The sequence below is a fragment of the Urocitellus parryii genome, chromosome 15 (assembly GCF_045843805.1).
Source record: "Urocitellus parryii isolate mUroPar1 chromosome 15, mUroPar1.hap1, whole genome shotgun sequence".
NCBI lineage: Eukaryota > Metazoa > Chordata > Mammalia > Rodentia > Sciuridae > Urocitellus > Urocitellus parryii.
The window spans coordinates 5,421,701-5,449,490 of record NC_135545.1 but is presented as its reverse complement, the minus strand read 5'-3'; the positions used below and the strand labels follow the sequence as shown (position 1 = coordinate 5,449,490).

Sequence of the window (27,790 nt, the reverse complement as noted above, 5' to 3'; positions counted from 1 at the left end):
GGATGCACAGTCATGGGCTCCTGCAGGTGCATGCTGGGAGCACCTCTGCTGACCTCACAGTCACTGTTACACTAATGCAGACCTGAAATCTGGTACACAGAGGGGCAGAGTGGCTGGCCTGTGTCACACAGTTCATCAGGAGGGAGCACAGGTGTGATCCAGGTCTCTGGTGGCAAATTCTCAGAAAATATAATTACACCAGGAATCGCACAGCTCACCCTGTGCCTCCTGTACAACCTGGGCTCTTGCCCAGACCTGGGACCCCACTTTCTCTCCACTCTGCAAACAGGGCTGTTACAGACCCCTTCTCTATGGGGAATCAGTCTCCAGTCACCAGTCTCTTGTTCCCAGGAAGGTAGGATGCTGTCCCCTAGTAGCTCAGGCAGCTGAACTAAGATGACTCCTGTGAATTTGCAGGGACACAAAATAAAACACAGAATTTACCTTCACACCATCTTCTGCACGGATTCCCTGGCTCTTGGCCTCAGGTTCCCCAAACGGAGAGCAAGAGAAAGTCAGAAAAGGCTGATGAGAGAGAGAGAGAGAGAGAGAGAGGAGAGAGAGAGAGAGAGAACATGTGGAGTCATGTTTTATTGGGGGACTCTGTTCTTAGAAAGTTCTATCCATAAAAGGGCAGAGGGGCAGGACTAGAAGGGAACAGGTGAGTGTAACTCCACCCTAGGGACATGCCCCACACAGAAGCCCTCCCTGCTGTCCCCTTGGGTCTCTGTCCAGGCCACAGGAATGCAGGGTTGGCCAGAGCCTGCGGCATCAGGACTGGAGGGCGTGGTCACTCAGTGTGGCTCCACAGCAGGTGTCCTCTGCTGAGACAGGCTCCTGCTGGTCCCTCCCTGTGCCCTGATCTCTGAGTACTGGGTGGAGGTGTCCTCTGCAGGACTTGCCCTGTGGACGTTGCAGGAGGCCTGGTGAAAGCTGAGGGTGGAGTAGTGCAGCTCCTGCTCCTGCCCCAAGCCAGGGCCAGCTCCTGAGGAGCTGCTGGGGTCAGCAGGGCCAGGCAGCGGGGGCTCCTGCCGACACCCCTGTGTGGAGAGGACAGAGGGTCACCCAGGGCAGGGTGGGAAGCTGGAGGGGCTGGGCGGGGTCCACCCTGGCAGGACTCCCTGCCCCTCCTCCTCCTCCCCAGGTGCCTGCTGCCTCACAACACAGGAGTCCCCTGCTGCTCCCAGTCCTGCTCTGCATTCCCAGACCTGGGTGCAGACCCCTGTTCTGCCGTCTCACAGACACGGGAACTGACTCAGAGAGGGGGGCTTCCCCTCATGCACCCTCCATCCCAAATGCCACTGGGGTCCTGGGCCTCTGTGCCCAGCACTGGGTGCACAGGAGGGGGCAGTGCAGAGGGAGCCCTGTGGGTCAGTGTCAGAGGGGACCAGTGCGGATTGCTGAGTAGCAGGTGATGGTCAATGGCGATTGCAGAGGACAGAGCACAGGTGGACCACAGAGGTCCTTGTCTTGTAAAGCTTAGGTGAGGAGGCCCAGGGACTGCGGCTGCCACCAGGTGTGGGGAGCTGTGCCCACAGGAGCCTGGGCAGCCATGGAGAGGGGCCGAGCTGCCTGGAGCGTTTGGAGACCAGCCCTTCTCTGCTGAGGCCCAGTTCTGGGCTCTAGGTCCACTGCGCTGACTGTGACCCTGCCTTTCCTGCCCCAAATGCCAGGGCAGGCTGCTCAGGGGCTCCTCTCCTGCAGTGAGGATAAGCAGAGCTTTTCAAACTTGGGTGGGGACAAGGACAGTTGGTGCAGGTCCTGCTGATGGGCTGGGGGAGGGGTGTGAGGCAGGAAGCAGTGGGGGGGAGCTGGGCTGGGGGGAGGGCTGCCTTAGGCTGAATTCAGAGGAACAGGAGTACCTTGGTGCAGGTGGGCAGAGGGAGAAGGGTGGGGGACTGGGGTGGACAGGGGCCAGGTCTCTGTTGGGCTGTGGGGACAGGAGTGCCATCAGAGATGGGGAACCCAGCAGGTGAAGGGTGCAGGGATGTGTTGGCCACGCACTTCTGAGGTTCTGACATCAGGGCCTTGCCCACCCAGACACTGCCTCTCCCAGAGCCCCTCCCTAGGGACAGCAGAGGACACGCCCACTATGCACCTGTCCCTGCAGACCAGGTGCCAGCCCCCAGACCAACCCCGTGCTCCTGGAGCCCTTCCTCTCTGGTCACCCTCACGTACCCTAATAACCTAGGGCAAGGCGCCAGGCAGCAGAGACACCCCAACCCCAGGCTCTGCTGACACAGAGCAGCCAGTCCTACCCGCCGCCCGCCCGGTCTCCCCCAGGCCCTCAGCATGGGCTCCTGCCCCGTCTTCCCTCACCCTGTCCCCCGACCAGCCCTCCTGCTCCACGAGTGGCTTTGCATGGCGTGGCCTGCCCGTTCCTCTAGGAACTGGGAGTCACACACTGTCTTCACACAAGGCCATCGTCCCCTGCAGACTGGCCTTGCCATGTGTCAACACTGAGACCTAAACTCTAAAACAAGGGACAGGCGACCAGCTCAGTTCTAGGCATGCTGAGTGGGCACCACCGTGGCCACCTGGGGACATGCCCTGGGGACAGGCTGGATCCCAGGGTGCCCAGGTCACTTACCAGGGAGGCTGGCTGGAGGGCGGGCTGGGTGTCACTCATGTCCTCTGCTGCCCTGGCTGCCTTCCTCCTGTGGGACTTCACTCTGAGGGGACACGGGTGTCTCTGAGCCTGGTTTGCTCAGACGGTGGGGTCACTGTCGTAGCCTGGGGTGTGTGACTATGGCAGGTTTAGGTCACCACAGGACTTTGTGACAGGGTCCCCTCTCCACCCTGCTTCCTGGGCATCTGAGGCTGGGGCTGGGAGGGGACAGGCTTGCCCAGAGGCTGCAGCCTGGATCCTCAGCACCACTGCACCCCATCTTGGTCCCAGGCCCTCAGAACCCCTCCAGGTCCCTCCAACCCTGGATCCCCCCTCTCTACCCTGACCCACCCCGACCCCAGGCTGGGGCTCACATGGAGAAGATGAGACAGAGACCGAGGGCCACCAGGGCCATGACGCCAGCCCCCCCGATGGCCCCCCAGAGCACTCCTGCTGCTGCGTTTGTCCCCTCACTCCCTGCAGAGAGAAGAGACTTGAGTGACCTCCAATCTTGGTGACCAGGCACGTGTCCCCTCCTCTCCAGCACTCGGGGGCCCTCACCTCCCACGTGGGTTCATCCCCTAAGTCTTCCCACCCCTCAGAAGACGTCAGCCTGTCAGGAACCTTAGGAGAAGGACACAGCTCACCCTGTGCCTCCTGTCCACCCCAGGCTCTTGCCCAGACCTGGGAACCCAGTCTCTCTCCACCCAGGGTCTCCACACCACAGACCCCAGACCTGGCCACAGTGGGGCCATGAAGCTATGGGGGACAAGGACTTTCCATTAGAGACAGGGACGGGGACAGAGAAGCTGCAGGACCTTGACAGACCTCATCCCTCCCTTCTTCCCTAGTCTCCTGTCCTGGTCTCTGCTGGCCCTGTCACTCAGGGTCAGAGGGCTCCCTGGGCCTGCAGAAGGGACGAGAAGCAGGGTGGAGCAGGGAACCCATGTCAGGCCTCGGGTCAGACCTGGGCAGCCTCCCGGGACCTCGACACCTGGAGTCGGGGTGTCCCTGGGCAGTGGAGGTCCACGGTTGAGGAGGACTCCTGAGGAACCACCCCTGCCCTGGGGTCTCACTGTCCAGCGAGGGGACCAGATGCCACTGCGATGGGAACAGGCCGTGGTGCTGATCTCTGGGCAGAGGTCGGGCCCAGGGAGGAAGGATTGACAGGAAAAGCAAGAAAGTCCCAGAGGGGTCTCAAGGCTCTTCTGTGTGACTGTGTTATGGGGTCACATCCCACAGAACGTACGACTGCAAGGGTGGCCCTGCCGAGACTGAGGACTCCAGGTGACAGTGACGCGTCCACGTAGGTTTGTGGACTGTAGTAAATGACCCACTCTGGAGCATGAGGTCTCCCGACTCAGGAGGTGGTGCACACACAGGGGCCCCTGGTGGATGGGAAATCTCTGCACCTGTCGCTTGATTTTGCAGTGAACCTTCATTTCCTCTAAAACCTAAAGTCCATTTTCCAAATGTCCCCAAGGCATCAGTGATTGAAAAGAAAAAAAACCAGAAAATTCCTTGAAGTATGCAAAGACCTAATTGCTGGTCACCCCAAATGTTCTTATGCAATTATAGGAAGATACTTGGGGACAGAGGCCTGAGGGGGACTTCCTTTGGGGACCTGCACCTCTCCAGTATTCCGACACCTGGAAGCCAGGTCTCAGCCAGCCTGGCTCAGAGGGCACAGCACTAACAGCCCCGGGGAGGCCCCCCCTGCCTGGGCAGCCCCTGGGGAGACACTGACTGCAGGGTTCTCTGCAGCATCTGGACAGGAAGGAGGTTTGTTTCCCCTTTTAGTTGGATTGAAGATGAGGCAGCACTCCCCACACCCACCCCATGACCACAGACACACAGAGGGACAGGGCCTCTCCCCTCCAGGGTCCCTGAGTCAACCAGGCCCCAGGACATGGACACAAAGTGTCCCCAACCCTGGGACCCAAGCTTCCGTCCCTGCCCCGCACACCCTCAAGGACCCAGGTGTCCTGGCCCATTACTCACAGGTGACATTGAGCTGGATGGTTCTCTCTGTGGTCACACCAGCTGCAGGGAACTTCACCTGACAGGTGAGGTTGGTGCCATGGTCCTGGGGCCGTGGGGTGAGGGTGAGAAGCAAGGAGTGGGTGATGTTGGGGCCCAGGGAGGACACAGAGGGCCCTTCCCAGGAGAAGGTGGGGGGCGTCCCCTGCTCACAGGCCCAGGGCACAGAGCAGGTCAGGTTGCTGGGACGGCCAGACTCTAGGGTCCCAGAGACGAGGATGTCAGGCATCAGGTCTGGTGAGCAGAGGGGTCAGGCAGGGTCAGGAGGGAGGGTGGGAGGTGGGGCCCTGAGAGAAGCTCAGGCTCTGACCCAGCTGCTCCCTGAGCCCCTAATGCTTGACCCCAGCTCCCCCAGGGCAGGGTCCCACCCAGCCGTGTCCTGTGACCTCCCTGAGGCTCCCTGGAGCTGGAGTCTTACCTGTCACATGCACTGAGACCATCTTGTCACAATAATTCCACTTAAACTTTCCTTTCTCCAACCTGAAGAAGTAGGAGCCTCTGTCACTGCGCTTGGTGTCTTTGATGCTCAGGGAGCAGTTGTTGGTTCCTGGGTCCAGGAGGAGGCGGAACCTGCCCTGGTTCTCATTACTCACTTTCCGAGTAGAGTTGTTTGTGGCCACTGCAGAGTCGTGGTCTGTATCGTCCCCTGCACGGAACCAGGAGACAAAGACTTTGCCAGTCTCTGAGCCGTGGTAGGAGAAGTTGCAGGGCACCAGGACACACAGACCCTCCTGCACTGTCACGGACTCGGGCACATCCACGCTGTGTTCTGGATCCTTAGGGGAGCGCCTATGGGGATGCTGAGGGTCATCACGGGGCACATTCCCCGGCCCCTCTGCACAGGCCCCCTCCACTGCCCACAGCAGGGACAGCAGCAGCAGCAGCCGCAGCATCTGGAGGCAGAGGGTCCTGGCTCCTGGGACTGAGCAGAGCAGCGAGAGCCTGCTGAGGGGAAGCTGCAGAACCCATGGAAGCTGGGGAGGGGCTGAGCCTGGGCGGTTCTCAGAAGAGGAACCTCAGACCCGCTCACCACTGCAGTCCATCTGCTCTGTGCTGAGGAGGGACACCTCATAGCCAGAGACCCAGAGGCCTGCCAGAGAGGGGCAGAGGAGAGAGGAGACCAGGCCCTGCCCCGTCTTGGGTGCTTCCCTGGAACACTCAGTCGGGACCAGGACCCTGGGGACACTGGGAGTCTGTGACACTGGTGGGATTCTGAGTCCTCCCACCCTGAGGGGCTTTTCTGTGTGTACTGGTCACCCCAGGAGTTGGCCAACTCCTGCCTGGACCTGGGGCCAGACTCGTCTCATTCCCTGGAGTGGTCAGTCCTGCAGGAGGGACTCTGTAGGGCCATGTCTGAGCACAAGAAAGGCAGAGGGACACAGCCAGCCAGACACTCTGTGCAAACCCCAGGCGCTCCCTGCACTGCTGCTGAGGCCACAGGAGGCTGCCACCTGGTCCCCACCTGGGGCGCCCCACGCAGGAGCTCAGGCCTCAGCTGCCTGCCCCAGAGCCCCAGGTGCTGGGGAGTCGGCCACCTGCCTTGGGAGCATGAGGGTGGGGTTCAATAGGGCACAGAGCTGTCCCAGTGTCCAGTGCAGACACCAGGTCAGTGACCCTCTAGAACAGGGGCCACGCGGTGTCCTCAGGAGGCACAGAGAGCGGGCAGTGTCCTCAACCAGAGCCGAGGGTCTTCTCTCCCAGGAGTGCTGCCTGCTGGGCGAGCCCTGGGGCCATGTGGGGACGTCCCTGTCACACACATTGGCACTTCCACATTAGTGTGCCTCTCACTGTGAAGTGGCCCTCGAGGGACGTCAGGTTTGCAGACAGCCCCAGTGGCTCCCAGGACAAGATGCAGCGCTCAGCTCGCGGGTTCCCCTCCCCCAGCAGGGGCTCAGGTCTGCTCCACTCTCCTGGCTCCTCATATTCCAGGGTCATCGCGGGTTGGCTGTGTCCCCAGGAGCTCCTTTCATGACGACCACCCACGTGGCTTCTGTGGACACCTCTCACACACTCACCAGGTGACAGTGGGGTTGCTGTCAGGCCTGGGGACAGTGACAGAAAGCTGCTCTAAATATAGAAACACAAGGACAAGCCGCTTATTGTGTGGAGGAGAGTCCCCATGTCACTTGGTGAAGACTTGGGAGAGGTTGGCTGATCCCTGGCAAGAGTGTAGGTTCCCATTTAGGTGACATCTGCCAACTCCTCCCCATGGGGAGGTACCACTCATTGTCCTGCTGACAGCCTCAGGGAGCTCTGGTGGCTGCAGGTCCTCTCTAGCATTTGGGGCCACCAGGGTGTCCATAAACCTATGTCATGTTAACCCTCCTTGTTCCTTTGTGAAGGTCTCCTTGGTGCGTTACAGTTGTGCCCGAGAGCAGGGTCACTGGGACACTGTCATCTGGGCAGGAAGGTGACTGGCTCCACTCAGTCACAGTGCTGTGTCCCCCCCTCTGTCCTCCACCTGTCCCCTCCCCCACCCACTGGGCTCTTCTACTGATTCACTGTCCTCTCATTGGGGCTCTGTTGGAGCAGGAGAAGGTGGGGTTCAGGCCCTGTTCCTGGGGACGCACAGCAGGACTTGGTCCACTGCAGTCCACGGTCCTCCCCTCTGGTCACTGTATTCCCCTGGAGCAGGCCACGCCCTACCCCTGGCTGCAGTCTCCAGCCCCCCCCCACAGGCCAAGCCTGCTGAGCACTTCTCCTCACTGACTGGCCCTGGATTCTCTGTGCCCAGTGGAGGCCTCTTCCTGGGGCCCCGCCATGGAGACCCCACTCCCCTGTGAACTCTCCTGCTCCAGGCCCCTCAGTGGAGATGGTGCTGTCCCTGTGCCTGGCCTCCTGTGCTCAGGGGGCACCCTGCTGAGGCTCCTGCTGGGTCCTCCTCCCCTGCAGGTCAGGGCAGGCTGGGTGGGTCCAGCAGCTGCTGAGGGACAGGTGGCCGCTTCCCCTTAGCTACAGTGAATGCTGCCACAGTGACCCTGGGGTGGACACGTTGCCTCCCAGGTCTGTGTGGGTCCCCTGGGGGTGGTCACAGTGGAACCTCTGGTGACCGGATCAGCTGTTCCTGGTCTTTTGAGGAACCACGGCGCTGCCCTCCACAGCGGCTGCCCCTTTCTCCTTCTCAGCACAGAGCACAGGCCTCCAGCCCCACGTCCTCCTCCTCCCTGGCTTTGCCCATTTTAAAATAGGACCCTCATGGTGGGTGTGAGGGGTACGTATTTAACAGGTGCAGTGTGAAGTGTGACGTGGGGGTTTGGGGTTGCACTTCTCAGATGATTCCTGATGCTGGTGTGTGCCCACATACTCAGCCACCATTTGTATACCTTGGAGAAGTGTCTCCAGCCATGGGTTTATTCCCTATGGAAGAGATCTCCAATCAAGTGAGGACCATCTTTACTCCTTTGTCATTTGCTGATGGCTTGGTTGTGAGGGTCCTTCCTTGAGGATTGAACCCACTGCCCCACATGTGCTGGGCAATGACTCCACCACTGAGCTCCAGCCCATCCCAGAGGGTCCACCTTGACATGCTCTGGACCCAAGACATGCCCTAGTCCCAGGGTTTCCTCTGATGTGTGACTTTTTCTTCCCCCTTGAATGCTCTTCTCAGCAGAGCAAGTCTCTGTTCCGCAGCGTGGGTGTTGCACACCAGGAGCCCACTAGTGTGTCGGGGCTGGAAGAGCAAGCAAAGGTCAGGAACATAGGACAGGGGCCACGTCATGAGCAGAAGGTCACAGGACAGGGCTGTGGGCTGAAGGGAGCCATCCAAAGAGGCCCAGGCCCTAGCCACCAGAGCTGTAGATGTTTGCTGTTAAAAGGGGGTTTGCAGATGAGATCAGGTAATGACCTTGAGCAGAGTTGATCCTCCAGGATTATCCAGCAGGAGCCTGAATCCAATCAGGGGTCTCTCTGTGGGAGAGAAGGCACATGTTCTAGGGCACGAGGCCAGGCATCCGCAGAGGAAGAGACTGGGGGACCACAGCCAGGGGTCCAGGCTACACCCTGGGAGAAGCAGGGTGGACCCCGCCCCAGCTCTGCAGAGACAGTGTGGGAATTGTCCCCCCGTGGCCATCACAGACCAATGGGCACGTGGAGGGGATTCACTGGGCAGCTCTGGAGGGTGTGGAGCAGGATCCAAGAAATGCCCTCTGTCCCCAGAGCCATTTATGTGTCCCTCTTTGCAACCAAACTCCTCTAAGGAGGCCTGTACTGCCAGCCCGCCCCTCCTTCCAGGTTTCCTGAACGTTCTCTAGGGAAGTCTCCACACCTGTCCCCATCGCTGCATTGGAACTGCTGTTGCCCACTATCCTCCCCCTGCACAAAGGCCACCACAACAGATGGAAGGCCCCAATGTGAGACCTGGAGCTGTCACACGCTGGAGGGAACACGGGCACAGTGCCCTGACACTGGCCTTGGCAGGGGCATCATTCCCTGGGTATCCCCAAAGCACAGGTGACAAGACCTGAGCAAGACAGATGGGATCTCAGCAGAATGAACAGGTTCCACTCACCTGTTCCCTGGTATCCCTGCCCCTTCTGCCTTTTATGGACAGAACTTTCTAATCACAGTGTCCCCCCACATAAAAGCTGACTTCTGAAGTCCTCTCTCTCTCCCTCCCTCTGTCCCTCTCTCTCTCTCCCTCTCCCTCCCTCTGTCCCACTCCCTACCTCCCTCTCCCTCTCCCTCCCTCTCTCTCTCCCTCTCTCTCCCTCTCCCTCCTTCCCTCTCTCCCTCTCTTCCTCTCCCTCCTTCCCTCTCTCCCTCTCCCTCCCTCTCCCTCTCTCTCTCCCTCCATCTCCCTCCCTCCCTCTCCCTCTCTCTCCCTCTCTCTCTCCCTTCATCTCCTTCCCTCCCTCTCCCTCCCTCTCCCTCCCTCCCTCTCCCTCTCTCTTCCTCTCCCTCCTTCCCTCTCTCCCTCTCTCTCCCTCCCCCTCTCTCTCTCCCTCCATCTCCTTCCCTCCCTTTCCCTCCCTCTCCCGCCCTCCCTCTCCCTCTCTCTTCCTCTCCCTCCTTCCCTCTCTCCATGTCTTCCTCTCCCTCCTTCCCTCTCTCCCTCTCCCTCCCTCTCCCTCTCTCCCTCCCTCTCCCTCCCTCCCTCTCCCTCTCCCTCCTTCTCTCCCTCCCACTCCCTCCCTCCCTCTCTCCCTTCCCACCTCTCTCCCCCTCCTTCTCCCTCCCTCTCCCTCTCTCTCCCCCTCTCTCCCCCTCCCTCTCTCTCTCCCCCCCACCCCCCACTGTCCTGAAGCCTGTGTGAAGGTCAATTTTGTCTGTGTTTTATTTTGGGTCCCTGCAAATTCACATGGCGACCTTCAGGGTTGGGGGCAGCAGTGAAGGTCACTAATGACAATTGTGCTTCTTCTCCACCCACCCAGGTGACTCACTGTTCCCCAGTGACACAGTGTGACATCCAAAGGCTGGACTCTCTCCTCTGTCCCCAGGGTGCAGCCAGCTCCCTTCCCAGGATCCCTGTGGGGCCAGGAGCCTCTCAGAACCCCCCTCCTCCCACAGCCCTGCCCCTCTGTGTCCATTGGTTGCTCAGGGAAGCGTGCTGCCCCCACCCCTGCCCTTCTCCCCACACTGACCACATCCCTGGACACTCTGACCTTCCAGCTCTTCCCAGCACATCCTCGCCACACCCTGCCTGGTCCTGCCTCCCCAGCTCCTCAGGAGGCTGCGTGGCCCCTTCCCTTCTCTGGGCACCCAGGACCCACTCTGGCCAACAACCACGGAAGCACAGGGTCCTGCTAATGCCAGGTGCACCTAGGGCCGCTGTCCTCGCAGGTCCTGCTGTCCTCTCAGGCCCTGGGTCCTGGCTCAGCCTGCAGGGCCAGTCCGCATCCTCCCACCTCTGCTCTCGCCCCCTCTGCGCCCAGTTACTCCACAGAGCACAGCGGTGGCCTCTGGTCTGAGCCATGTCACCCTGCTCCCTGTACCCCTGTCCAAGGTTCCTTCCTCAGGAACCCCAGCCTGTCTCCCCATCCCCAGCTGGCTTTGCCCAAACACCACCCACAGCCATGGCCTCAGAGCCTGCTGCCCGCCACCAGCTGCCCCCCTGCACCACCTCCGACAGACACCGTCAGTGCCATGTGTCCTCGCCCACTGTTTATGATGGTTTCCATTCCTGCCACCTCTGCAAGGAGACCCTGGGACAGGGAGGACCTCCACATCAGTGACGTCACAGCCCTAATCACGGGTGGACACCACCCCCCAACACCTGCAGGAACCTCACACACACACACACACACACACACACACACACACACACACCTGGACCTGAAGGAGGACCAAGACATGCAGAGGCAGGAGGGGGCGGAGCTGTGTGTCGGGAGCAGGGTCTGCACCTGCCAAGTCTCGGACCCCAGCAGCCTGGCCCTGAGGGTGTGGGGGTCTGCAGAGGAGGGAGGACGGCTCTGGGGGAGGGTCCACAGCACGGCCCTGGGAGGCCCTCTCCTCCAGGGTCCCCTGTTCCCCTGTCACCGTCCATGGAGGGGACACGCAGCTGGTCAAGCCATGGAGGAAGTGGGCACATGCTGGACACTGGTGCTGGGGACAGATGGTGGGAGGTGAGGTGGATCCGGTGAGCAGGGAGACCAGGGTCAGAGTGGACAGACATCAGGGAGGCCAGGCTTAGGAGGAAAGAAAGGCCAGGTGGTGACTAGGGCTCCAGGGAGGTGTCGCAAGGTTGAGGTGGGGCCCACCTGGCTCTGCTGTGGACAGGAGCCTTGAGCCAGGGTCAGATGGGCCCCAGCAGGAGGGGTGGGCTTCAGGACGGAGACAGGCAGCTCACCTGCAGCCATGGGGAGGTGGCCAACGTGGGAAATGATGGGGAGGGTTCCCTGGGCAAGTGGGAGGCTGAGCCGCTGCATCACTGACCTGGGACTAACTGGTGGCATCATTTCCACACTCCACGCCCACTGTAGGCCTCGCTGCCCTCTTCCTGTGTGATGTCACTCTGAGGGAAGAGAACAGCACCTTCAGCTGGACAGCCTGGTACAAGGGGCAGTGGTCGCTGCCCTGTGCCCTGTCAGGGGCTGGAGGTGACCGAGGGAGACAGATAAGGCCTGGCCTGAAGCCCTCCTTGATGAGACCTGCTCCCCCATGTTGGGCCAGAACTGGGGACAGACAGCGATGGCCCATGGCCCAGGCAGAGTCCTCAGCACCCACTAGCCCCTGCCAGGCACCAGTGCTCTTGACCACATTGAGTCCCCTTTGCTGGACTCTGGGATTCAGTGCCAGGAGCCTGCCCTGCCCACACCTCCTCTCCACCCCTGGGCAGCGTTGACCTGAGCAAGATGAGGCAGAGGCCGAGGAGCAGGATCTTGACAGTCAACTCCCCAATGGCCACCAGGACCACCTGGGCCATGGGCCCTGACCTCCCTGCAGAGAAGTGGACGAGGCCAGAGTCACCTGCTAATCCACACCCAGGTCCCTCCTCCCACCTGAGGCCATGGACATGGCTCCTCAGGCCTCCTCCATCCCTAGTGTGGGGCCATCAGCGCAGGTTGCCCCCCAGGCCCTGCTGAACAGCAGCTGGACAGACAGGACATAACTTCCTCATTGTCACAACGAAGTCTTTCGTCAATCGATTTCACCATCAAGAAAATGAACAGACAACACACAGAACTGGAGCACAGAGTGGCCAGTCACAGGGTTGGGGGAGGACAGGTCACTGTCCAGTGTATGGAAAACCCTCCTAGGGCTCCAGTGACCAAGGACCCACACACCAGGCTAAAGCAGGATCCTGGGATTTGAAAACACCCCTCTGAAGGGACCCACAAATGACCCCACGTACAGGAAAATGTTCCCCTCACCCTCCACGGGGACCTTCATGACAGTCAAAGCTGCAGTGAGTGTCCCCTGCACACCCACAACAGAGCACAGTTTGCACAGAGGAAAGCCCCAGTGTTGGTGAGAGTGTGGAGAATTCAGGACGCGTGGACAATGCTGGTGGGAATTCAGGGTGTCTGACGCTGGGGGAGGGGCTGTGCCTCCTGACACAGGGACAGTGACAAGAGCCTTGGTAACTCCACCTGCAGGTTATACCCCAGGAACAGGAACCCTTACTCAAAGCAAACACCAGCCCTCCCAGCAAATGTTCATAATGGCCAAAGGGGGGGAACAGCCCTCCTGTCCATCAACTGGTGAATGGATGAGCAAAGGTGGTCTTGCCCACAATAGACACTGGACACTTGGGAAGGAGTGCAGTGCTCCTCTGTGTTACAGGGAGGAACCTTAAGTCACTGTCTGGTGAGCGAGGCCAGAAGCCACTCTTGTGTGATTCCACTTCTATGCAACGTCCAGAGAGCAAATCCACAGAGACTAGATCAGGTTGGTGTTGGCCAGAGGAGGAGACCTGCTTCCTGGGTGCAGGGCTTCCTTCTGGGGTGATGAAAGTTCTGGGACTTCACAGAGGTTGTGGGTCACATCACTGCACAGGCACAAGATGCCACGTCTTGTGTAAAGTGGATTGTGGGGGGTTTTATCTCAATAAAAATGTGTGGATGTAAATTTATAAACCACAGGGAGATTTGAAATTGACCTGACATGGACAGAGATCCAAGGGTTCTTCCAGGAGTAGAGGGTGTCGCTCAGTGGTGACTAGGTCCTGAGCCCTGGGTTCAACCCCAGCACCAGAAGCACAACCAGACAGGAGGTCCTCCCCCCTGGCTTGGTGGACACCCTCACTGGCCCCTCGCTGGTGGGAGTTACTGTCTCCACTCTGGGGGGAGAAGCACCTGGTCATGCCCCAGTCTGAGAAGAGCCTGGGACCCAGGTGCCTCTGGTTCAGGAGCTGAGCTCACTGAGTGCACCCCCAGCTGTGGACGGAGGATCAGGACCATCCACTGCCCACTCCTGTGAGCTGAATGGACTCAGAGCCAGGATGACCAGTTGGTGGAAGACCCCACATAACAGGGTCCATACTTGCATTGGGAGACCATCCTCACAGGAATGAGGACCCTGAGTGCGGTTGACATGCAGTGACCTCTCAGTCCTCAGGTGACATTCCAATGTTTGCTGCAGCCTGAATGGACACTGGCCACTTCTGGGAGGGACCTAGTCTCTGGGGACAGACTGCTCTGTGTGTGCCCTGGACTGTGCCTCCTCCCACAAGCACTTAGAGCAAAGCTGTTGGGGAATAAGAAGAGGAGGCTGGAGGCAGGTCCAGGAGGAGGCTGGGAGGGGGCCTGGGAGCCCAGTTCTGCTGTGAGAGTGTCACCCTGTCCCTGTGGGGGTGAGGGGCAGGTGCTGGAGTCCCAGGGATCCTGGGAGAGAAAGGACAGAAGGTCAAAGCAGCTGTGGAGCTGAGAGTGGGAAGGGGTCCCTGAGGTCTCCAACAGGAGGTTCTGTTACCAGGTGAGTCCAGCATGAGGGGGACCCAGCCCTGCCCTGAGCTGAACAGGCCTCCACCCCAGCCCCGGGGAGGCCCCTCCGTGCCTGGGCCAGCCCTTGGGAGACACTGACTGCAGGGTTCTCTGCAGCATCTGGACAGGGAGATGGTGTGTTTTCCCTTTTAGTTGGATTGAAGATAAGACAGTGTGGGAGACCAACCTGGCATGTGACTGAGTCACTCCCTGGCTGGGGGATTGAGGCATGGGGTAGCAGAAATGCCACTAGAGTGCCCCGCCCTTCCTGGGTTCCAGGACTGGAGGACAGTGTCTTGAGTAGAGGCCTGTGTCTCCACAACCCAGGGACCCATCACTACACCTGACCTTGCAACTCTGCCCCCCTTGACCTTCATTGGACAGGATTTCCCCCAGAATTTAGAGTTCCCCAATAAAAGCCCACTCCAAAGCATGCTTGCCCTCTCTCGCTAGCCTCTCCTGGAGATCCTCACTCCCCGGATGGGGAGCTTGAGGCAGAGAGCAAGAGGAGGCATCCTGGAGCTTGGTTTAAAGGTAATTTGTGTGTCTGTGTTTTATTTCTAACTCCCTGAGAATTTCCCTGAGTGAACGAACAGTTAATCATCTGCACTGGCATCAGCCGATAAGACAGCACTCCCCACACCCACCCCATGACCACAGACACACAGAGGGACAGGGCCTCTCCCCTCCAGGGTCCCTGACTCAACCAAGCCCCCAGGACATGGACAAAGTTTTCCTAGCCCTGGGACCCAAGCCTCCCTCCTTGTCCCTCTCAGCCCCGAGGACCCAGGTGTCCTGGCCCATCACTCACAGGTGACATTGAGCTGGATGGTTCTCTCTGTGGTCACACCAGCTGCAGGGAACTTCACCTGGCAGGTGAGGTTGGTGCCATGGTCCTGGGGCCGCGGGGTGAGGGTGAGCACCGAGGAGTGGATGATGTTGGGGCCCAGGGAGGACACAGAGGGCCCTTCCCAAGAGAAGGTGGGGGGCGTCCCCTGCTCACAGGCCCAGGGCACAGAGCAGGTCAGGTTGCTGGGACGGCCAGACTCCAGGGTCCCAGGGATGAGGATGTCAGGGGTGTGGGTCAGGGCTGGTGAGCAGAGGGGACAGGCAGGGTCAGGAGGGAGAGTGGGAGGTGGGGCCCTGAGAGAAGCTCAGGCTCTGACCCAGCTGCTCCCTGAGCCCCTAATGCTTGACCCCAACTCCCCCAGGGCAGGGTCCCACCCAGCCATGTCCTGTGACCTCCCTGAGGCCGCCCTGGAGCTGGAGTCTTACCTGTCACATGCACAAAGACCTTTTTGTTATAATAATTCCACCTAAACCTTCCTTTCTCAACCCGAAATAAGTAGCAGCCACTGTCACTGCGCTTGGCATCTCTGATGCTCAGGGAGCAGTTGTTGGTTCCTGGGTCCCCGAGGAGGTGGAATCTGCCCTGGGTCTCCTCCTGCACTCTCCGAGTAGAGTTGTTTGTGGCCACAGGACAGCCGTGGTGTGTATTGTCCCCTGCATGGAACCAGTAGACTGAGACTTTGCCAGTCTCTGAGCTGCGGTAGGAGAAGTTGCAGGGCACCAGGACACACAGACCCTCCTGCACCATCACGGACTCGGGCACATCCACGCTGTGTTCTGGATCCTGAGGGGAGGGCCCCTGGGGAAGCCCAGGGTCATCACAGTTCAAGGTCCTCAGCCCCTCTGCACAGGCCCCCTCCACTGCCCACAGCAGGGACAGCAGCAGCAGCAGCCGCAGCATCTGGAGGCAGAGGGTCCTGGCTCCTGGGACTGAGCAGAGCAGCGAGAGCCTGCTGAGGGGAAGCTGCAGGACCCACGGAAGCTGGGGAGGGGCCGAGCCTGGGCGGTTCTCAGAAGAGGAACCTCAGACCCGCTCACCACTGCAGTCCATCTGCTCTGTGCTGAGGAGGGACACCCACAGCCAGAGACCCAGAGGCCTGCCAGAGAGGGGCAGAGGAGAGAGGAGACCAGGCCCTGCCCCGTCTTGGGTGCTTCCCTGGAACACTCAGTCGGGACCAGGACCCTGGGGACACTGGGAGTCTGTGACACTGGTGGGGTTCTGAGTCCTCCCACCCTGAGGGCTTTTCTGTGTGTACTGGTCACACCAGGAGCTGGCCAACTCCTGCCTGGACCTGGGGCCACACTCATCTCATTCTGTGGAGTGGTCAGTCCTGCAGGAGGGACTCTGTAGGGCCACGTCTGAGTACAAGAAAGGCAGAGGGACACAGCCAGCCAGACACTCTGTGCAAACCCCAGGTGCTCCCTGCACTGCTGGTGAGGCCACAAGAGGCTGCCACCTGGTCTCCACCTGGGGCGCCCCACGCAGGAGCTCAGGCCTCAGCTGTCTGCCCCAGAGCCCCAGGTGCTGGGGAGTCGGCCACCTGCCTTGGTAGCATGAGGGGGGGGGTCCAATAGGGCACAGAGCTGTCCCAGTGTCCAGGGCACACACCAGGTCAGTGACCCTCTAGAACAGGGGCCACGTGGTGTCCTCAGGAGGCACAGAGAGGGGCCAGTGTCCTCAACCAGAGCTGAGGGGCTTCTCTCCCAGGAGTGATGCCTGCTGGGCGAGCACTGGGGCCATTTGGGACGTCCCTGTCACACACATTGGCACTTCTACATTAGTGTGCCTCTCACTGTGAAGTGGCCCTTGAGGGACGTCAGGTTTGCAGACAGCCCCAGTGGCTCCCAGGACAAGATGCAGCGCTCAGCTCGCGGGTTCCCCGCCCCCAGCAGGGGCTCAGGTCTGCTCCACTCTCCTGGCTCCTCATGTTCCAGGGTCATCGCGGGTTGGCTGTGTCCCCAGGAGCTCCTTTCATGACGACCACCCACGTGGCTTCTGTGGACACCTCTCACACACTCACCAGGTGACAGTGGGGTTGCTGTCAGGCCTGGTGACAGTGACAGAAAGCTGCTCTAAATATAGAAACACAAGGACAATTTGTGTGGAGGAGAGTCCCCATGTCACTTGGTAAAGATTTGGGAGAGGTTGGCTGATCCCTGGCAAGAGTGTAGGTTCCCATTTAGGTGACATCTCCCAACTCCCTGAGGGGAGGGGTCACTGGGTCACTGGGACACTGTCATCTGGGCAGGGAATGTGACTGGCTGCACTCAGTCCCAGTGCTGTGTCCCCCTCTGTCCTCCACCTGTCCCCTCCCCCACCCACTGGGCTCTTCTACTGATTCACTGTCCTCTCATTGGGGCTCTGTTGGAGCAGGAGAAGGTGGGGTTCAGGCCCTGTTCCTGGGGACGCACAGCAGGACTTGGTCCACTGCAGTCCACGGTCCTCCCCCTCTGGTCGCTGTACTCCCCTGGAGCAGGCCGCGCCCCACCCCTGGCTGCAGTCTCCAGCCCCCGCCACAGGCCAAGGCTGCTGAGCAGCGTCTCCTCACTGACTGGCCCTGGATTCTCTGTGCCCAGTGGAGGCCTCTTCCTGGGCCCCGCCATGGAGACCCCACTCCCCTGTGAACTCTCCTGCTCCAGGCCCCTCAGTGGAGATGGTGCTGTCCCTGTGCCTGGCCTCCTGTGCTCAGGGGACACCCTGCTGAGGCTCCTGCTGGGTCCTCCTCCCCTGCAGGTCAGGGCAGGCTGGGTGGGTCCAGCAGCTGCTGAGGGATAGGTGGCCGCTTCCCCTTAGCTACAGTGAATGCTGCCACAGTGACCCTGGGGTGACACTGCCTCCCAGGTCTGTGTGGGTTCCCTGGGGGTGGTCACAGTGGAACCTCTGGTGACCGGATCAGCTGTTCCTGGTCTTTTGAGGAACCACGGCGCTGCCCTCCACAGCGGCTGCCCCTTTCTCCTTCTCAGCACAGAGCACAGGCCTCCAGCCCCACGTCCTCCTCCTCCCTGGCTTTGCCCATTTTAAAATAGGACCCTCATGGTGGGTGTGAGGGGCACGTATTTAACAGGTGCAGTGTGAAGGGTGACGTGGAGGTTTGGGGCTGCACTTCTCAGATGATTCCTTATGCTGCTGTGTGCACATCCTCATGCTAGGCACCATTTGTGTACATTGGAGAAATGTCTCCAAGTGTTTAACTACAGCCATGTGTGTATTCCTTATAGAGTGACCATTTGCCAATCAGGTGGGGACCATTTTTGTTCCTTTGTCATTTGCAGATGGCCTAGTTTGGAGGGTCCTTTCTTGAGGATTGAACCCAGTGCCCCACAGGTTTTGGGCAAGGACTCCACCACTGAGCTACAGCCCAGGCCAGATGGTCCTCACTTGAGATGCTCTGGACACAGGACACACCCTATTCCCAGGGATTTCCTCTCACATGTAACTTTTTTTCTGCCTTGAAGGACAGACCTGGAGCTGTTAACACTCCTGGGGGACACACAGGGACAGCACCTTGACCCTGGCTTTGGCAGTTGTAACATTTCTTGGGTAACATCAAAGAAGATGTGACAAACTAAAGAATCCAGATGGATTCCAAGAAGTGACCAGAAAGGCCATGTGGAGAGAAGGGCGAGGGTCACATGTTTTCAGTTAGGCACAATTGAATCAGGGATCCAAAATACACAAGAAACACAATTCACAGCAAGAAACAACCTATTAAAAATGGACCAAGCCCTGGATAGATATTTCATTAAAGAAGATTTACGTGAATAGGAGGCATATTTTAAAATACACCACGTCACTAATCATCAGGAAAATGCAAGTCACAACAAAAATGCCAGTCCCCACACCCCTGCTAGGACAGCCAGTGTTAAAAAGAGAAAAGACGAGTGTCAGCAAGACACGGAGGAAGGAGCCCGTGCCCAGTGTCTGTGGGGTGTCCGTCAGCAGAGCCGCCCTGTGGAAGGGCACAGCCCCAACCCTGAGAGAAGGACCTGCCCAGGATCCAGCAGGCCCACTGTGGGGGTCAATGGCCACAGCAAGAAATGAGCTTGTCAGAGAGACGCCTGCAGCCCACGTCCATTGCTGCACTGTCCACAAGAGCCAAGGCAGGGAGCCAGCCTGTGTGTCCACCAGCAGGCATTTGTATATGAAGAGGTGATGCACACACACACACACACACACACACACACACACACAGTATGACGAGCAGCGTATTTCAGCACAGCCAAGAGAGCTCCTTCCCATCTCCCAGGACAGAGCAACAGGGCAGACACTGCCGGGCACAGAGCATCTTCCCACAGCACAGGGTGTGCCAGGTGGAGCGCAGAGGGGCTGGTGGGGTTGAGGGCGCTCACCTGGGAGTCCCTGTGCTCAGCCCTCCACGCTGTAGGGAGTGTCACAGCTCAGTGCTGCACACAGTGAACAGATGCCACCTCTATCTGCCTATAAGAGAGTGACATTAGTGATGGTAACAACAGAGCACAGCGGTGAATATTCACAAGAGCCACGTTGTGCATAAATACGGGACATTTTATCTCTTGGTTGGACCACACTGACCTGGAAGTGTCTCTTGACCGTGTCGAAGGCATCCACATAAATGGTCAGACCAACAGACAAAGCTGTGGCTCTGGAGTGTGGGAGCCGCTCTGAGTGGCCAGGCCTTCCAGTCCTGACTCACCAGGCTCTGACCAACCAGGGCATTCACTGTGGCCTGGGCAGGGTCCCGCTAGGAGAGCAAGGGGGTCTTCTGTGTGGCCTTAACCCTGGGGCTGAGATCCACTCACCTGTTCCCTTGTAGTCCTGCCCCTTCTGCCTTTATGGACAGCACTTTCTAAGCACAGTGTCCCCCAGTAAAAACTGACTTCTGAAGTTCTCTCTCTCTCCCTCCCTCCCTCTTTCCCTCCCTCCCTCCCTCCCTCTGTCTTTCTCCCTCTCTCTCCCTCTCTTTGTTCCTCTCTCCATCCCTTTCTCCCTCCCTCCCTCTCTCCCTCCATTCCTCTCCCTCCCTCCCTCCCTCTCTCTATTCCTCTCTCTCCATCCCTCTCTCTCCCTCCCTCCCTCTCTCTCCCTTGCTCTCTCTCCCTCCCTCTCCCTCCCCCTCCCTCTCTCTCTTCCCCCCACCCTGCACTGTCCTGAAGCCTGTGTGAAGGTCAGTTGTGTCTGTGTTTTATTTTTTGTCCCTGCAGATTCACATGGTGACCTTAGTTCAGCTGCAGGCGCTGGTTGGGGACAGCAGTGAAGGTCTCTAATGACAACTGGGCTTCCTCTCCACCTTCCCAGATGACTCACTGTTTCCCAGTGACACAGTGTGACATCCAAAGGCTGGACTCTCTCCTCTGTCCCCAGGGTGCAGTCAGCTCCCTTCCCAGGATCCCTTGTGGGGCCAGGAGCCTCTCAGAACCCCCCTCCTCCCACAGCCCTGCCCCTCTGTGTCCATTGGTTGCTCAGGGAAGCAGACTGCCACCACCCGTGCCTTCTCCCCACACTGACCACATCCCTGGACACTCTGACCTTCCAGCTCTTCCCAGCGCATCCTCCCCACACCCTGCCTGGTCCCGCCTCCCCAGCTCCTCAGGAGGCTGTGTGGCCCCTTCTCTGGGCACCCAGGACCCACTCTGGCCAACAACCTGGGAAGCACAGGGTCCAGGTGCCAGGTGCACCTAGGGCCTGCTGTCCTCCCAGGTCCTGCTGTCCTCTCAGGCCCTGGGTCCTGGCTCAGGCTACAGGGCCAGTCCGCATCCTCCCACCTCTGCTCTCGCCCCACTCTGCGCCCAGTCAGTCCACAGAGCACAGCGGTGGCCTCTGGTCTGAGCCATGTCACCCTGCTCCCTGTACCCTTGTCCCAGGTCCCTTCCTCAGGGAGCCCCAGCCTGTCTCCCCGCCCCCCGCCGGCCTTGCCCTAACACCACCCACAGCCATGGCCCCAGAGCCTGTCCCCCTCCACCAGCTGCCCCCTGCACCACCTCCGACAGACCCCCGTCAGTGCCATGTGTCCTCGCCCACTGTTTATGATGGTTTCCATTCCTGCCACCTCTGCAAGGAGACCCTGGGACAGGGAGGACCTCCACATCAGTGACGTCACAGCCCTAATCACGGGTGGACGCCACCCCCAACACCTGCAGGAAGCACACACACACACACACACACACACACACACACACACACACACGCCTGGACCTGAAGGAGGACCAAGACATGCAGAGGCAGGAGGGGGCGGAGCTGTGTGTCGGGAGCAGGGTCTGCGCCTGCCAAGTCTCGGACCCCAGCAGCCTGGCCCTGAGGGTGTGGGGGTCTGCAGAGGAGGGAGGACGGCTCTGGGGAGAGTCCCCAGCACGGCCCTGGGAGGCCCTCTCCTCCAGGGTCCCCTGTTCCCCTGTCACCGTCCATGGAGGGGACACGCAGCTGGTCAAGCCGTGGAGGAAGTGGGCACACTCTAGAGCTGAGTCGGACACAGTGAGCAGGGCAGACGAGGACCACAAGTGACCAGGGTCAGGGGGAATAGACATGAGGGAGGCCAGGTGCTGAGGGGACCAGGGAGTTCAGCAAGGCCGAGGTGGGGACCCCCCTGGCTCTGCTGTAGAGACGGGGGCTGAGCCAGGTCACAGGGGACCCAGCTGGAAGGTGGGCTTCAGGACAGGAGGGACAGCTCATCTGTGGAGCTGGCCAACCTGTGGACATCAGAGGGGAGGGGTCCCTGGGCACGTGGGATGCTGAGACGCTGCGTCACTGACCTGGGACTAACTGGTGACAGCGTTTGCAAGCTCCTCGCCCATTGCTGGCCTAGCTGCCCTCTTCCTGGGGGACCTCACTCTGAGGGAAGAGACCAGGGCCTTCAGGGGGGCAGCTTGGTGCAGTGGGCAGTGCTCCCTGCCCTGTGCCCTGTCAGGGGACTGGAGGTGACTAAGGAAAGCCGAGGAGGCCTGGCCTGAAGCCCTCCTTGATGAGACCTGCTCCCCCCATGTTGGGCCAGAACTGGGGACAGACAGCGATGGCCCATGGCCCAGGCAGAGTCCTCAGCACTCGTTCTTGACGCCTTGGGTCCCCCAATCTGGGACTCTGGGATTCAGTGCCAGGTGCCTGCCCTGCCCACACCTCCTCTCCACCCCTGGGCAGCACTGACCTGAGCAAGATGAGGCAGAGGCCGAGGAGCAGGATCTTGACAGCCACCTCCCCAATGGTCACCAGGACCACCTGGGCCATGGGCTCTGACCTCCCTGCAGAAAAGTGGACGAGGCCAGAGTCACCTGCTAATCCACAACCCAGGTCCCTCCTCCCACCTGAGGCCATGGACATGGCTCCTCAGGCCTCCTCCATCCCTAGTGTGGGGCCATCAGCGCAGGTTGCCCCCCAGGCCCTGCTGAACAGCAGCTGGACAGACAGGACATAACTTCCTCGTTGTCACAACGAAGTCTTTCGTTAATCGATTTCACCATCAAGAAAATGAACAGACAGCCCACAGAACTGGAGCACAGAGTGGCCAGTCACAGGGTTGGGGGAGGACAGGTCACTGTCCAGTGTGTGGAAAACCCTCCTAGGGCTCCAGTGACCGAGGACCCACACACCCAGGCTAAAGCAGGATCCCGGGATTTGAAAACACCCCTCTGAAGGGACCCACAAATGACCACACGTACAGGAAAATGTTCCCATCACCCTCCACGGGGACCTTCATGACAGTCAAAGCTGCAGTGCGTGTCCCCTTCACACCCACAGCAGAGCACAGTTTGCAGAGGAAAGCCCCAGTGTTGGTGAGAGTGTGGAGAATTCAGGACGCGTGGACAATGCTGGTGGGAATTCAGGGTGTCTGACTCTGGGGGAGGGGCGTGCATCCTGACACAGGGACAGTGACAAGAGCCTTGGTAACTCCACCTGCAGGTTATACCCCAGGAACAGGAAACCCTTACTCAAAGCAAACACCAGCCCTCCCAGCAAATGTTCATAATGGCCAAAGGGGGGACATCCCTCCTGTCCATCAACTGGTGAATGGATGAGCAAAGGTGGTCTTGCCCACAATAGACACTGGACACTTGGGAAGCAGTGCAGTGCTCCTCTGTGTTACAGGGAAGAACCTTACATCACTGTCTGGTGAGCGAGGCCAGAACAGAAGCCACTCTTGTGTGATTCCACTTCTATGCAACGTCCAGAGAGCAAATCCACAGAGACTAGATCAGGTTGGTGTTGGCCAGAGGAGGAGACCTGCTTCCTGGGTGCAGGGCTTCCTTCTGGGGTGATGAACGTGTTCTGGGACTAAATAGAGGTTGTGGGTCACACCACTGCACAGGCACAAGATGCCACGTCTTGTGTAAAGTGGATTGTGGTGGGTTTTATCTCAATAAAAACGTGTGGATGTAAATTTATAAACCACAGGGAGATTTGAAATTGACCTGACATGGGCAGAGATCCAAGGGTTCTTCCAGGAGTAGAGGGTGTCGCTCAGTGGTGAGCAGGTCCCGAGCCCTGGGTTCAACCCCAGCATCAGAAGCACAACCAGACAGGAGGTCCTCCCCCCTGGCTTGGTGGACACCCTCACTGGCCCCTCGCTGGTGGGAGTTACTGTCTCCACTCTGGGGGGAGAAGCACCTGGTCATGCCCCAGAATGAGAAGAGCTTGGGACCCAGGTGCCTCTGGTTCAGGAGCTGAGCTCACTGAGTGTACCCCCAGCTGTGGACGGAGGCTCAGGACCATCCACTGCCCACTCCTGTTTGCTGAGTGGACTCAGAGCCAGGACGGCCAGTTGTTGGAAGCTGCCCACAGAACAGGGTCCCTTCTTGCAGTGGGATACCACCAGGAACATGAACCCTGAGTGCTACTGACATGCAGTGACCCTCAGTCCTCAGGTGGACAATCCAAGGCTCAGCTCAGATTTCATGGACAGTAGTCACTTCTGGGAGGGACCTAGGCTCTGGGGACAGACTTCTGTGTGTGTTCTGTGTGTGTCCTGGACTGTGCCTCCTCCCACAAATACTTAGAGCAAAGCTGTTGGGGAATAAGAAGAGGAGGCTGGAGGCGGGTCCAGGAGGAGGCTGGGAGGGGGCCTGGGAGCCCAGTTCTGCTATGAGAGTGTCACCCTGTCCCTGTGGGGGTGAGGGGCAGGTGCTGGAGTCCAGGGATCCTGGGAGGGTGGGGATAGGAGCTCAAGGCAGTGGTGGGGCTGACAAGGGGCTCAGTCACCACGTTAGTCCAGCATGAGGAGGACCCAGTTCTGCCCTGAACTGAGGATGCCCTGTTCCTCCCCCAGCCCCAGGGAGGGCCCCCCTTCCTGGGCCACCACTGGGGGAGACACTGACTGCAGGGTTCTCTGCAGCACCGTGGACAGGAAGGTGGTTTGTTTCCCCTTTTAGTTGGATTGAAGATGAGGCAGCACTCCCTACACCCACCCCATGACCACAGACATACAGAGGGACAGGCCTGTGCCCTCCAAGGTCCCTGACTCAACTAGGTCCCCAGGACATGAACAAAAATTGTCCTTAGCCCTGGGACCCAAGCCTCCTTCCCTGCCCCTCAAACACCCAGGAATTCAGGTGTCCTGGCCCATCACTCACAGGTGACATTGAGCTGGATGGTTCTCTCTGTGGTCACTCCAGCTGCAGGGAACTTCACCTGACAGGTGAGGTTGGTGCCATGGTCCTGGGGCCACGGGGTGAGGGTGAGCACTGAGGAGTGGTTGGTCCCAGGGCCCAGGGAAGTGAGGGCAGCTGAATTCCAGGAGAAGGTGGGAGGCGTCCCCTGCTCACAGGCCCAGGGCACAGAGCAGGTCAGGTTGCTGGGATGGCAAGACTCCAGGGTCCCAGGGATGAGGATGTCAGGGGTGTGGGTCAGGGCTGGTGAGCAGAGGGGGACAGGCAGGGTCAGGAGGGAGGGTGGGAGGTGGGGCCCTGAGAGAAGCTCAGGCTCTGACCCAGCTGCTCCCTGATCCCCTAATGCTTGAGCTTCAACTCCCCCAGGACAGGGTGTCACTGTCCTGTGACCTCCCTGAGGGTGGCCCAGAGCTGGAGCCCTACTGTCACATGCACTGAGACTTGGTTTGCACAATAACTCCACTTCAATCTTCCTTTCTCCATCTGAAAGAAGTATAAGCCACTGTCACTACTCTGTGTGTCTCTGATGCTCAGGGAGCAGTTGTTGGTTCCTGGGTCCGCGAGGAGGTGGAACTGACCCTGGGTCTCCTCCGGCCCTGTCCAATAAGGGTTGTTGGTGGCCACTGGAGAGTCGTGGTCTGTATTGGCACCTGCTCAGAACCAGTAGCCAGAGACAGGGCCACTCCCTGAGCCGGGACAGGAGAAGCTGCAGGGCACCAGGACACACAGACCCTCCTGCACCATCACGGACTTGGGCACATCCACACCAAATCCTGGATCCTGAGCCAGGCACCACGGGGGAAGCTGAGGGCCATCATTGTGCCCCCTCCCTGGTCCCTCTGAACAGGCCCCCTCCACTGCCCACAGCAGGGACTGCAGCAGCCCCAACCGAAGCATCTGGGAGGCAGAGGGTCCTGGGCTCCTGGGACTGAGCAGAGCAGCAAGAGCCTGCGGAGGGGAAGCTGCAGGACCCACGGAAGCTGGGGAGGGGCCGAGGCCTGGGCAATGATAGAAGAGGACCCTCAGGCCCACCCTCCAGGGGAACTTGCCCTTCTGCACAGAATGGACGGAAACCCCACCTCCAGGGCCCAGAGACCCACTCAGAGGGGGATCAGGACCCCGTCTGCCCCTTCCTCTGTGCTTCCTGGATTCCAGGGGCCTGGGCGGGAAATGTGTGCACCGCCCACCGTTCCTTTAGGATCAGCCATGCACATCCTGTCTGGGGTCAGACAGGGACCTCTGAGGCCCAAGAGATGGAACACCACGTCTAGGAGTGCTCCTGCCCAGGCTGGGGTGCTGCTGGGCCCCTTATTTCGCACCAGGAAGTGGTCCCTCCCTGGGCTGGCATGAGGAAGTCACAGGGTGGTCCAGGCTGTCTCTCAGCCTTGCTCAATTCCACCCCAGGACCCCTGGCCCCCTGGGCAGGCACTTCATAATATTTGACTGGGACATGGCGGAGCTGCTGCCCCCTAGTGGGTGGAGGCCGAGATGCGGCTACATCTGACCCTGCAGAGAGCAGTCCCCAGCATCAGGTCAGCAGGGTCAAGAGCACCAGGTGAGGAGCCCTAGAGGCAGCCTGTGCAGCCAGGTGTGGGCACCGGAGCACAGAAGGTGGGCAGCGTCCTGGTGATGGGTGGAGGCAGCCATCCTCCCTCACTCCCAGTGAACACAGTGGCTTCTGCTCTCTGGCCTCAGAGCCCAGCAGCCAGCTCCGTCCACGCCCTCGAGGGCCTCCCCAGGGCGGGACTCAGACAAGTTGCCAACGAGCACTTAGCTGTGGGTCTAGGCCTCATGTGAGACGGGACGAGGATTGTCCTCTCCGGGGACTGGAGGGATCTTCCCAGAGACAGGGCCCTGCCAGGGGGGTGACCTGGCCAGGGGCAGAGCTGGGCGGGCCCTCCTCAGCGCCCGCCCTCTCCCTGCTCACCTGCCCTTCTCACCAAGGTGGTGCTCAGCCACCTGCAGGTCTTTTCCATCTCTCACCTCCCAGCACCCTGGTCTGCCCCACCTGGTCACGCTGTCCCCGATGGAGCCCACACCTGCGGCTGCTGACAGCTGCTTGATGCTCTGAGAGGAGTGTCCCCGTCCCCCACCTGTTCCTGTGCTGAAGTCCTAACCCTGAGGTGACGGAGTTCAGGGGGGGGCCTCGGGGGGCCATCAGGGCCTGAGAGTGGGCCCTCCTGAGTGGGTCCCTGTCCTTGGAGTAGAGAAGCACCTTGGCCCTCCCACCACGGGAGGCCACTGTGAGCAGGGACCACGTGGACCAAGAGGGCCCTCGCCAGACAGACCCCACTGTGCACGGCTCTGCCCACTGCCAGGGCGGACAAGGGTCCTGCCTCCTCCATCCTCAGCGCAAACCTCTGCCCCGAGCTGGGTGTGATGGTGGACAGGGCGGCCCAGGAAGGTCCTCTCTGTGGGTTGATGTCATAGTCACCTGCCTGAGCCAAGGGCTGCCCAGGTGAGGGCCTAACAGTGTCTGGACGTGCCCTGCCCCTCCTCCCACACGGGGTCTCTGCTGAGTGTCCCAGGAGCTGAGTTTGGCCGTCTCCAACACGATGCAGCCTTTGCAGGTGCTGAACAGCACGTGGTTCCCATCAGTGTCTACAGATTTACGATTTAGGTAGCAGTTTAAAATACATCTGATGTAAATTAAAACAGAGGAGACTCGTTTTCAGAGCTGGTTTGGCTCTCAGAACACTGGAAGGCCCAGACCTTCCCCTCGCCCTGCCCCTTCCCTTGTGATGGACATCTCACTTTGGCATGGAACATGGGCTACAGTGAAGACATCATTACTGGTCCTTTACCCATGAGTCAAGTCCATAGCTGATTTGTGCTGCCCACTGCCCTCCTCCCTGGCCCCCCAGGACACCACATGGCCTTCAGCCTTGTGTCCTGGCTTCCCTGGGCTGGGCTGGCCTGGGGGGTTCTGAGCTGCAGGGGCAGGTGATTTGTAGGGCGCCCTCTAGTGGAGCTTCCTGGTGCTTTCCTCCTGTTCAGACTGGGGCCAAGCATTTGCAGAAGAATTGAGCTGTTCACTATATTCTCTCAAAAATGGAAGTCAAGCGTGCATCTGGGATCTTAGCAGGTAAAAAATTAAATTAAAGGACTCATTTGGAGTATGGGCCAGGTCTCTGAGAGAAGCTCATTTAAAGGCTTTTCAGCAACAGTCAAGTTTATCAGTGGTCAGAGAATAAATAGCAATTCTCAATTCCACCACCTGTTAGAAACAGACTCACTCTCATCATAGAGATGTGACCCTAGCACACTAAATGTGACTGTTATATTGATCACCTATTTGTATTTAATAACAATGTCTAATCACAAAAAAATTTGCATTCCATTCTGACGATATTTTTCATTGTGA

General features: G+C 59.5%; 2 protein-coding genes and 1 pseudogene across 2 annotated transcripts; all 3 read right to left on the bottom strand.

The window, feature by feature from the left end:
- Window positions 1–791: 791 nt before the first annotated feature.
- Window positions 792–6,583, bottom strand: LOC144250495 (myeloid cell surface antigen CD33-like). Its single transcript, XM_077793329.1, has 6 exons — window positions 6,437–6,583; window positions 5,067–5,541; window positions 4,610–4,882; window positions 2,983–3,085; window positions 2,591–2,672; window positions 792–1,040 (listed from the first exon to the last, which is right to left on the bottom strand). Exons 1-6 carry the CDS (start codon window positions 6,581–6,583, stop codon window positions 795–797), a joined length of 1,326 nt encoding a protein of 441 aa, XP_077649455.1. The 3' UTR covers window positions 792–794.
- Window positions 6,584–11,537: 4,954 nt separating this feature from the next.
- Window positions 11,538–16,797, bottom strand: LOC144250494 (myeloid cell surface antigen CD33-like). The gene is made up of 5 exons (XM_077793328.1): window positions 16,651–16,797; window positions 15,283–15,757; window positions 14,819–15,097; window positions 11,901–12,022; window positions 11,538–11,597 (listed from the first exon to the last, which is right to left on the bottom strand). The coding sequence occupies exons 1-5, from the start codon at window positions 16,795–16,797 to the stop codon at window positions 11,538–11,540; spliced, it is 1,083 nt and encodes a 360-aa protein (XP_077649454.1).
- A 4,791-nt stretch (window positions 16,798–21,588) lies between these two features.
- LOC144250493 (myeloid cell surface antigen CD33-like) lies at window positions 21,589–25,323 on the bottom strand (annotated as a pseudogene).
- Window positions 25,324–27,790: the final 2,467 nt, after the last annotated feature.

Bases quoted from the DNA above. Each gene is read 5' to 3' on its own strand.
- LOC144250495 (XM_077793329.1), bottom strand. From the start codon at position 6,583: ATGACCCTGGAATATGAGGAGCCAGGAGAGTGGAGCAGACCTGAGCCC. The intron at 3,086-4,609 runs GTGAGTAATGGG...TTCTCTCTGCAG, and splicing joins CATCCAGCTCAATGTCACCT to GGAGTGAGGGGACAAACGCA. The intron at 1,041-2,590 runs GTAAGTGACCTG...CTCTCCACACAG, and splicing joins CCCTCCAGCCAGCCTCCCTG to GGGTGTCGGCAGGAGCCCCC.
- LOC144250494 (XM_077793328.1), bottom strand. From the start codon at position 16,797: ATGACCCTGGAACATGAGGAGCCAGGAGAGTGGAGCAGACCTGAGCCC. The intron at 15,758-16,650 runs GTGAGAGGCACA...CTCTGCCTCCAG, and splicing joins CCCTCAAGGGCCACTTCACA to ATGCTGCGGCTGCTGCTGCT. The intron at 12,023-14,818 runs GTGAGTGATGGG...ACTTCTCTGCAG, and splicing joins CATCCAGCTCAATGTCACCT to GGAGGTCAGGGCCCATGGCC.